At 41.3% G+C, this 10,850-nt stretch overlaps 1 protein-coding gene across 1 annotated transcript; it reads left to right on the forward strand.

The window, feature by feature from the left end:
* Positions 1 to 2,148: 2,148 nt before the first annotated feature.
* On the forward strand, positions 2,149 to 9,533 carry chrne (cholinergic receptor, nicotinic, epsilon). The gene is made up of 12 exons (XM_035627256.1): positions 2,149 to 2,329; positions 5,400 to 5,533; positions 5,822 to 5,866; positions 6,018 to 6,127; positions 6,246 to 6,401; positions 6,495 to 6,595; positions 6,678 to 6,878; positions 7,347 to 7,461; positions 7,581 to 7,695; positions 7,792 to 7,999; positions 8,190 to 8,323; positions 8,496 to 9,533. The coding sequence occupies exons 1-12, from the start codon at positions 2,260 to 2,262 to the stop codon at positions 8,661 to 8,663; spliced, it is 1,557 nt and encodes a 518-aa protein (XP_035483149.1). The 5' UTR covers positions 2,149 to 2,259; the 3' UTR covers positions 8,664 to 9,533.
* The last annotated feature ends 1,317 nt before the right edge of the window (positions 9,534 to 10,850 follow it).

The following is a 10,850-nucleotide window of genomic DNA, read 5'->3' on the forward strand; positions in this document are numbered from 1 at the left end:
ATACAAGGATGTCCATGCATGCTAATCTATTTCTAGATAGGCAAAAGATATGTGTTGCTCTGCAATCATATTAGGAGCAAACAAATGAATCAATGCGACAAAAATATACACTCTTCTTTCTACACTCTGGTCCCCATACCTTTGACTAAATGCGATTTCATATCTGTCAGCTTTAAGTTGGGTTTCTGGAGATATGTCAGTATCAAGACTGGAGGACTGCATGAAGGGTATTGCCCTGATTATCACCAACAGAGGCGATAATCATGGGAAACCCAGTGATTGGTCGCTATCAGTGGGTTTGCCGCTGCTGCTGTGGGGGGAGGTGAATAGACATTGAACTCTGCGCTGAAGCCAAACCACATGTGTGCTCATGGAGAGGGACTTAACAATGGCAGTTTTTCAACAGAGGAGCGGGAAAAGAAGTGAAAGCAGGGGCATTCATTGCTTGACGGGGAGGGGCCGGTCATGGGGCTTTTATTCTGTGCAGCCAATGGAGGATTCCGTCTGAAATAAGGCAGCGACCGACGAGGAGAGACTGAAACCCTGTGAAAACATGTGACCCTTTCAGAACATCTGAACTGTTTAACTCCACATAGCTGGTGCTCTCTAGTTACTTGTTCTGATTAAATTAACACGTCTTATCTATGGAGTGGATACAGCTCTCAACGTTTAATGTTCATCTGTGGGAGAGAGAAAAAAATGCTTGCTGCACAAAATAGACTAAAACACATGGTATGAATTCACACCCTGTGAACATGTTTACGTGCGGAGGTGCAGCGGAGCAGGAAAAAGGTATTTTGTCACTGTCAGAAACAGTGTGCACTAAAGCGAAGCATATCTGGAGAGGCTAAACAATAAACCACAGTACCAGGATTACCCATGTAATCCAGGGTTTCAATGGAATTCGGTCTTAATAGTATTCAACTAAATTCAGATTGGTTGAAAGGGTAAAGTTCAAATTTACTTAAATCAAACATCTCATGAGCTAGAAAACTGTCTGTAGAACAGACATTCAAAAGTTAAAGTTTAGTAAAAAGAAACTGTGCTGCTGTTGTTGCTTTTTGTGGGAAGTGGCCCCTGATCAATTGTTGCCTGAGGCACAAATGCAGTCTGAAGATTTTAAAATTCCTTTGCAACAAATATTTTTTTTAAATCATGTAAAATTTTCATTCCCATTGTTAATGTACGTTACATTTTTAGACTGTTGTTGTGTATGCATGCTACAGTCAGACAGCTAATGTAAAAAAAAAAATGCTGTCATTGCATATTCAAATGCAGATCTTGGTCCAACTGCATTGACTCTACACTGGCTTCACTGGATGTGGCTCTATTTATAACACTAGATATGAAAAACTAAATATAAAAATAAATTTATATGGTTTTACTACAGCGGTATTCTGCTGCCGTGCCCTGTGAACTTGGATTTGAAGCTGACAGGATCCAGCTCTTCTTCTGGATCTTAGCTCTAACTGAGTGTGAGACACACAATCTGCCTTCTGGAGGCTTTAGTTACCTTAAAGATGCTCATCTCTGTTTCCCTGACTGTATATTTAGAAGGACATCCCATACTGTACGATTCACACGGCACATTCCAAAAATCAGTCTGATGCCCTTGACGCTGTCGAGTGACTCTCTTTACACTATGACACTCACAGTATTAATCATAATTGAAAATTTGAAAAAGTAAAAAAAAAAATCCTGAAAATCTGGTTTGGACTGTGCAGAGTTGTCTTTGCGCTCACAGGATCCAGCCTATACACACACACACGTACCTAAATTCTATTATCATATAAGTTACACACATAAAATCAAGAAGAACATGCAAAGTCTGCATCACTTTGACAATGTGCTGCTGGAGATCTATATATATACTATATATATATATACTGTATATATATATCATCAAGAGAAACACATACTACAACTTATAGTAATATTACAGGGATATTGGAGCACAATGTTTTATGGCCTTGATGAAATATAACTGCCATCACCACAGATAGAAGTTGTCCAATGATCATGATGATGATTATTGTTAGTGACCAGAGTGTGACTTGAAGTCCTGGTTTAGTGCTTCCCAGCTGCTGTGTAATCTGAGCCATGGACAGCGACAGCCGGGGGTGGGCGACACTCGGGGGTTTGGTGGGGGGATTTTGGGCTCTTTCTCCCTGTCTCTACTCTCACTGTCTCCCTCTTTCTCTCTCTCAAACTTTATCATTAAAAATATTGCTGTGCTGGGCCGCGAAGGGGTCTTGGATTATGATGGCAGCGCACAGTTTTGGGATACTTTTTGGAGTTGTAACAATTCTCGGGGGCTTAATGGTTCAGGGTAAGTGGCGCAGTTGCAAACCTTTGGCACTTCGTCATCGACTGGCATGCTGCCTTCTTATCTATCAAAAATGATCTTCTGCCTGTCATATGCAGGCAGCTCTGAAACTCTTATTAACTGACATGCTGTCTTACTTCTAAATCCTGAAATTTTTAAAACACTATGCAAATTATCAATTTGCAATCTGTGTAGATTTTATTCAATGTAGGAAGCAGAAATTGCCTATCTGCAAGTGGACGTCCAGTATGTCCACATCTTATAGTATGTAAACATGATGCTGTCAATAGTTGAATTTTTATGCACATCTGTTCACTTGCAAATTAATAATTGGACTTACTTTGATTTTTAAAAAGTTTGGCATACAAGAAAAAAACAGTACACAGCACATGTTTGGGTTTCGTCTTTGCTCATGTGACATTAAGGCATGCTTTAAAAAACAATTGTTGACATGGATCATCTGTCAAATAATGTAATTTATCAGTTGGTAACAAATAACTCAACTAACTGACTTGATTAGACAAGTATTGCAGATAATCGTCTGTGCTTTGCCTGGCAAGCAGCACTACTGGAGTGTGTAACACTCCAGATCCCCCATAGTAACACAAGTCCGTCCAAGAGGGTTTATTGTGAATGTGGCTGGCACATGTGATGTTTTGCAACCGGAACAACGGGCCAGAAAGGCAACAGCTTCATCAGAAGACATAGTGAAACTCTGTTTAATAAGAAATGTGGTTTCGGGGACATAAAATGACCGCTCCTTGGGATGAAATGAGATGGCATGCTGCTTTAAACCATTGTGGGCAAAAGCTTCTCGAGTCCATCTCCTTGGCAGAGGTCACTGGGGGTAGTCAAAGATTCATCCTCCTGATATTATTGGTCTGACGTGCTTAAAATGCCACATGTCTCATATATAACTGGGAGTTTGGTAACAGTGCTTGTGGTTGGTGTCCATTTCCAAACACTGCTCCCTGACAAAACACAGCGTACATTGAGGTCCTGAAAATAAGACAGAGCACTGTCAAACTGGTGCAACAATGCAGACTCTGTCCCGGTTATGTTCTTTTTCACATTTTCACAGATCATCACAGTGTCATGTGAGTTAGCGGATTTTACCGACATAATCGACACAAACGTGCGATGAAGTTGAGCTGAAGCTGTTGTCAGCCATTTGGTCTCCATACACATGAAGCAGCAGCTGTTATTATGGAGTCAAACTCAGTGGAGGTGTCATATTAGGTGTGATATTTGCAGCAAACTCCTCTCCTCCTTCACTCCTCATCAAGTTGTTATGATCAGAACATGGTGTACTGGGAAGAGATGCTGAGCTGAAACCTCCCGCCGGAGAAGACGTGTACGGGAAAATGGACCAGATCCTTTTGTCCTCTTGCTAGATCACGATCAAATCTCTTCTGCTTTCCCCGTTTAAAACGTTCCCATGAATAGAAGTGTGCACTGGGTAGTAGGTCACAGTCATCCGGGGGTGAGCTTGGCTGTCAAACAGGGATGTTGTAATGTTTACTTGTGTTGCCATGTTGGTCTGACATTTATGCTGCCTGCCTTCTTGTTGCGATAAAGGCTCAGTTTAGCAAAATCACAGAGAAAACACCCTCTCACTTAAAGCTGGTGTTAGATCCGCATCTAGTGATGCAGATTGAATCAGCCACAGGTTTGAGATATCCACCGCATTTCACCATTTGATGCCTTCAGCGGTCACCTGCACACTCTGCCTCCAGTTTCCCATCTTCACTCTCTCTGAGTGAGCAGGCTGACATGTGCCGTCTGTGCCTGGTCAGCTGCAGGAAGTGACCAGGCACAGACGGCAAGAGAACATCGCACCCACATATTGATATAAACTATTCCACTTGAGTTGGCTGACTCATTTAGAAGCACACAAGATACTGTGCAACGCACATGACGCACTTAAAAACTCACTGCAGATTGCCAATACTTACTGTTTAGAAAAACTATGCTGACAAATTCTAAGCATTTACTGATCATTACCGACCACAGGCAATTTAGGCTTATTGGCCTAAAGAGATGCATTACACATCTCAACTTACACTCTCACATTTTCAGTTTCACTGAGTATTGTTCACCCATCCACGTGACAAGTGTAGTACTTAGCAATATTCAATAATTAACAATTGCCTTGGGAAGTGAGACATCTGACCACCGTCATTACACACTGCCCACCACACAAACTGTCTCATGGGAGGATTATGATTACAGCTCAAATCCACGTGATGTATTTGTGTCTGACTGGAGCAGGCAGACCAGGGAGTGGGTCGATCTTGGAAGACGGCATGTTTGCTGCATTGTAGTATGTGTCGCCGCCACCGTGTTTGCCCAGTGTTGATATTGATGATTATTGTGGATGACCTGAGTGTGACTAGAAGTCCTAGTTTAGAGTTTCCCAGCTGCTGTGTAATCCGAGCTATGGGTATAGAGACAGCTGGGAGGGAAGAGGCAAGGGGTCGGAAATAACCTCTGCCTTCCTTACTCTTAGTCTCTCCTGAAGTTTATTCTGAAATAAAGTGTAGCCAAGGAGAGTAATTTATATATAATACTACATGTGCATGTTATTGTCTCTGGACTCCTGCCAAATCTTTATCCAATATGTGTTTTTACTTCAAAGATAATTACAGGATAATGGTAAATGGTATGGAATATTAATGATAATAGAGACAGCAGACTGCTGCACGATGGGAACACAGCAATATCCAGCTGTTTGCTAACATTGATTTACATCAGCCACCACATGTCAATAGTCATTCCCGTATAAGGCAGCAAAAATGAGCAAAATAAGAATTTGTCATTTCTTCTTCCAGAAATCACTCAATGTACGCAAAAAGCAAGTTCAGGTTTTTGCTTTTTCAAGTTTGGTACATATTTAATAACCTGTAGTTCTTTTCCGTGATCCCATCCTGGACATCATATTCACTTTTATTTAACTGTCGTCGGCTACTTTAGATGTTTGTCCCCCTCCTCCCATGAAATATTGATCAAACATAACTCCGACACATATGCACATATGAACTCACTCCCGTTTCTCATCTTCTTCTTCACGCAGTGCAGTGCAACGAAGAGTCAAAGTTGATCGGCGACCTGTTCAAAGACTACAAGAAGAACATACGACCTGTGGTTCATCCTGACGACAAGCTGGAGGTTCAGATCAAGCTGACCCTCACTAACCTTATCTCTCTGGTGAGAGCTGGCTCTTCCCACTTGTTGTGACAAGGTCCTGCTGCACAATTACGGAAATATACATAAGTTATTGCCCAAGCCAATTACTCAAAAAAGGAGCACAACAAACAGGTTTACTTTGATTCCCACAGGACGATGGTATTAATCATCGTTCTGGCCAGGGTTTTAGACATGACCACAATGTAATGGCTGTCAGGTCACTAAAGTAACTGCATGGTGAAAGTGGTAAAGAGCACAATTAACACCCACAGCTCAAATACTGATAATACTTCTTCACTTGTTCCATAGAATGAAAAGACGGAGACTCTGACAACCAACGTGTGGATTGAGATTGTGAGTTTTTTCGCTCATCATACTTTTGATTTTGTTTGTCGAAATCACAGGAAGGCTTTTGGTTGCACTGTTAATTTTGCCTTCATTAGTCACTTATTCAGCCTCTTTTTTTAATGTGGTTGGTGACCTTTCTCTCCGATTTTATCTACAGCAATGGACTGATTATCGCTTTGTTTGGAACACATCTGACTATTATGGCATCGATCTCATTCGTGTCCCATGCAACACTGTGTGGCTTCCTGACATTGTCCTTGAGAACAAGTAAGGCAGTAACAATGCGGAGAGCGATCCTACAACTCATCTCACAATCTCATTATACCATTATTTAGTTTGTTTGTTATTTCTGGTTCCGATTCTGATTTGATCTCTTTCTCTGCAGCATTGATGGCAAGTTTGACGTGGCTTACTATGCCAATGTGTTGATCAACAACACTGGGTGGATGTACTGGCTACCTCCTGCTATCTATCGCAGCACTTGTGCCATTGAGATCACCTACTTCCCATTTGATTATCAGAACTGCACGCTTGCATTCAGGTGTGGTACAATTATATCATCATTATACACCTACACTACATGGTGATGATTTTTATAATCAATGCTATTCTTCCCCCACTGCCACATCCATAGATCCCAGACTTACAGTGCCAAAGAAGTGGACCTCATATTGGCCTTAAATGAAAATGGCCAGGCTATCCAGTGGGTGGACATCGACCCAGAGGCTTTCACGGGTACAGGACAGCCACATTCAGTACTACTCCGACATTCAAAACACACAATTCCTCTCCAGCTTATTACATTTTCACTGTTCAGAGAATGGCGAGTGGGCTATCGTCCATCGTCCAGCCAGGAAGATGATCAACAAACGGTATTCCCCGGACGACCTGGAGTATCAGGAGATCCTGTTCAATCTGATCATCCAAAGGAAGCCCCTGTTCTACATCATCAACCTCATCCTGCCCTGTTCCCTCATCTCCTCTCTGGTCGTATTGGCGTACTTCCTACCTGCACAAGGTCAGTGAGGCCATTTTCCAATCTGCGTCATTATGTCATAATCCCCACGATGCCCATGGCTATTACGACATATGGGGCAGTATCACAGAGATGCTGAAATACCTCACAATTTTTTGTGCTTGGACGTACAACGAATTGATCATTTATATTAGTTACTTCATACTAATGATAATGAAAAAGAACCAGGATTGAAGGCAGGTATTTTATTTGTTATATAAGCATTTAATGGATCTCATTCCAGGAGGTTCAAGGACGGTATGTATAACCTAAATTAAGAATATGTAGTCATTCTAAGCCAAATCCCTTAATGAAGCTATGTTATCATATTATGTTGTTAGAATATGCAACTTTAACTGATCTCATAGTGCCAGAGTGCACTCAGAGTATTTGGTGCCACAGTGAGTATGATAGTTACTCACTGTGGGTTTGGTCGACTGTCTCCTGAGTCTCTGTTGTCCCCTCTCACAGCTGGGGGGCAGAAGTTGACCGTGGCCATCTCTGTCTTGCTGGCGCAGACTGTCTTCCTCTTTCTTATTGCTCAGAAGGTCCCTGAGACGTCTCTCTCTGTCCCTCTGATCGGCAAGTGAGTCAGTGTGTGTTTGACCTACCGACCTCTGCAGGGACCCCCCGACCCGTCCTTATTTTAACCCATACAGTTTGAGTCTCTTCTCCAACATAGTTCTTGTCTAATTTCTTGGCTAGGTACCTGATCTTTGTCATGTGCGTCACGACTCTCATTGCTACCAATCAAATTGTGGTGCTGAACTTCTCCCTGCGCAGCCCCAACACTCACACCATGTCCTACACCATCAAACACGTGAGTACATATGCAGCTGAGTCAAATTTGACTATTCCGGTGTCATTTAATCGTATGTGACCTGACTGCTGTAATTTTTTTTTCTGTTTCTCTCAGGTGTTCCTCGAGTTGGTACCTCGCTTCCTGTTCATGTCCCCGCTGGTGGATGACAGTGAAGTGACAACCGCGGTAAACGGAGTGAGGGAGCGGCGACGCAGCTCCTTCGGCCTCATGCAGAGAGCGGAGGAATATGTGATGAAACAACCTCGCAGTGAGATGATGTTTGACAAACAAAGAGAGCGACACGGCCTCACGCGATCGATTGGTAGAATGCCTTTTCTTTTTTTAAAAGATGTTGTTTTATATCAGTATACTTATTTGTTCATTACAAGTTTAATATATGTTGTTTAACACCTTCTATTTTTTAGCTTCGTCACCATAAAGTTACCACAGTCTACCTCAGGAGATGTGGTACTGAACTGTTTTCTAACTGTCAGTGTCTCCTTCTCCCTCAGTGGATAATATAGACGTCAGCAGCACGGCCAACCTTTATAAAAGTTTGTCCCAATCTGCACCTGAGATCAAGCAATGTGTGGACGCCTGCAACTTCATTGCTGAGAGTACAAAACAACAAAATAACATCGGATCTGTGAGTGTTGCTTCAAACTTCATCTGCCAAGCCGGCAGATTATATGCAATTGAAATGACTTTTAGGCTAAGAATGCTTATTATTACATACATGTATGTTCCGTGTCAGGTTTCTTTCAGGCAAACAGTCATCTCCATTATTAATTCCCTATTAATTTTCTTTCCAAATGCAGGAAATTGAAAGATGGGTACTGATTGGGAAGATGATTGACAAGGTGTGTTTCTGGGCTGCCTTTTCCCTCTTCATCATTGGCACAGTGTGGATCTTCCTAAATGGACAATATGGACAGGTGCCAGAATTTCCATTTCCCGGCCAGAGCAACAAATATGTCCCTCATTAGATGGTAAAAAAAAATAAAAAATCCTTACTGTCTGTTGAAACTTTTCCAAAGGTCTCTGTACCTCATGCTGTCTGTAAGGCCGAGTGCTCTTGCTCCTTGACTCCAATAGTCTCAGATTCAGGGTTGAGTTAAATCTGTGCAGCAGGGCTTTGATGACAGATATTTAACACCGGATCTGTCTGTGTTCGTGTTCACAGCTCAGACGTGTATTTGTGATGCAGCTGAGGGGTTTCATTCAGAAATGCTGCTAGTAAGTTCTTCATTGTTTTGGCTTATGTTCTTTGGATGTAATTTAAATGGGTGGATCGGGTAAAAGAAATTGGTGATTTGAATAATAACCACCAACACCATTATCATTCTCATTATACAAATCATACAAAATATAATTATCATTTGTCTGTTTTCTACTTAGTTCTTAGACCTAGTTCAGACTTGGGGTCATAGTAGTTCAGGGAAAATGCTGAAACCAATTCATCGCAGTGCTGAGAAGGTTAGTTCTACTGAAGCAAAAATCTTTTCACATCAAACTTCTGCAGCATTGTATGTATTAAATGGAGCCACGGGGACTATGAATGACTATTTTCATAAATAGCAATAAAAGAAGGTTCAGTGTCCATTTTTCATGGGCTTACATGAATCATCATGTACTGCATGAAAAACGTATCTACTTAAGTCTGGATAAGTTGCCGTGCATGTACTATGTCTTATGAACCTGTGCATGTAACCTGAGCCAGCATGCTCTGAATCAAAGCCTTATTCTTCCTACTATGACTTATTTATTAGAAAGTCTTGTTAGAGGTAGATGGCTCGGAAGGATATTGTCTTGATATCATTGTGCCATGTTTTTAAATAAATATTTTATTTTGTGCATCATGACTTATTGAATCAATTTAATGCAAAATCGGTGTGAAAACCCCCATGAGACAAAAAATGTAATCTTGAATTGAATGTTAAACAAACTGAACATGTAATCTGGGCTATACAGAGTTTCACTGGTAGAACATCCACATTCAATACTCCCAACATTCAAGACAGAGCGTTTTTCTCCAGCTTATTATTTTTTCACCGTTCAGAGAATGGCGAGTGGGCTATTGTGCATTTGGAAGATGATCACCAAACGGTATTTTCCAGATGACCTGGAGTATCAGAACACGGTCTATCTGATCCTCGAAAGGAAGCCCCAGTTCTACATCATCAGTATCTACAGCCTCCTCATCTCCTCACTGGTCGTATTCGCCCACTTCCCATCTACACAAGATCAATAAACACCCTGTCTTAATTGTAGTGATTTGAAATGCGGCAATTTGCATTGTTACACTTGCTCGTTTTCAGGTGTAAATACAATGTGAAACTCCTCAAGCTGTTATCAAGTGTAGCAAATTTAAATCAATTATCAATGCATTGAAACATAAGGTTAAATTTGTCACATGTAATCTTGATCAGCACGCTAACTCTTAGTGATGTACAACTACCTATTGCATTTTTAAATCCTCCTCAGACATTTTCTTTGAGTGTAGTCGAACGCCACCATGTGGTGTGAATCTGTATTTCACCAAAGCAGACTTCACCTTTTTCCATATAACCGCGCCAACCCCAGGCCAACATCCACACTGTGTTTCATAATGGATCGTTCATGAGAGTAAATACAGTAGTCTACTTTGTCTCAAACTATCACCGCAGTTGTCTCAAACTATCACCACTAACACCAAAGATGACGATGCAGTGGAGAGCACAAGGCATTGAATGTCTGCCCACTGCGCATGTCACTATAGGCGTTGTCAGGGACGACCCATTTCAATCTTCAATAACTTTGTTGTTTAAGACATAGGAATGTCAAACCACTGTCATTATACAGAATGACAGCCATTTAGTATTTCACACCTGAGAGTTAAAAAAGAATGTAATAAAAAACTTTCAAATGGAATGTTTACATTTTCAATAGCTCACTCATTTATGAATTTATTGACATCAAACCACCTCTCATGTGTCTGGGACATCCCCTCACCACTTTCACAGCTGTTAGTTTGTTAAAAAAGAGTTGTGAGAGATTGTCCCATACACATGAGAGGTGGTTTGATGGCATTTAATGAGTAGCTATTGAAAATGCAAAACTTGAAATAAAGTTAATAAAGCAAAAATACTCACTGATAACGAGGCTAAGGGATTTTCTGAGTCCTTTTTCACAAA

The sequence above is a fragment of the Scophthalmus maximus genome, chromosome 2, assembly GCF_022379125.1.
Source record: "Scophthalmus maximus strain ysfricsl-2021 chromosome 2, ASM2237912v1, whole genome shotgun sequence".
NCBI classification, from domain to species: Eukaryota; Metazoa; Chordata; class Actinopteri; order Pleuronectiformes; family Scophthalmidae; genus Scophthalmus; species Scophthalmus maximus.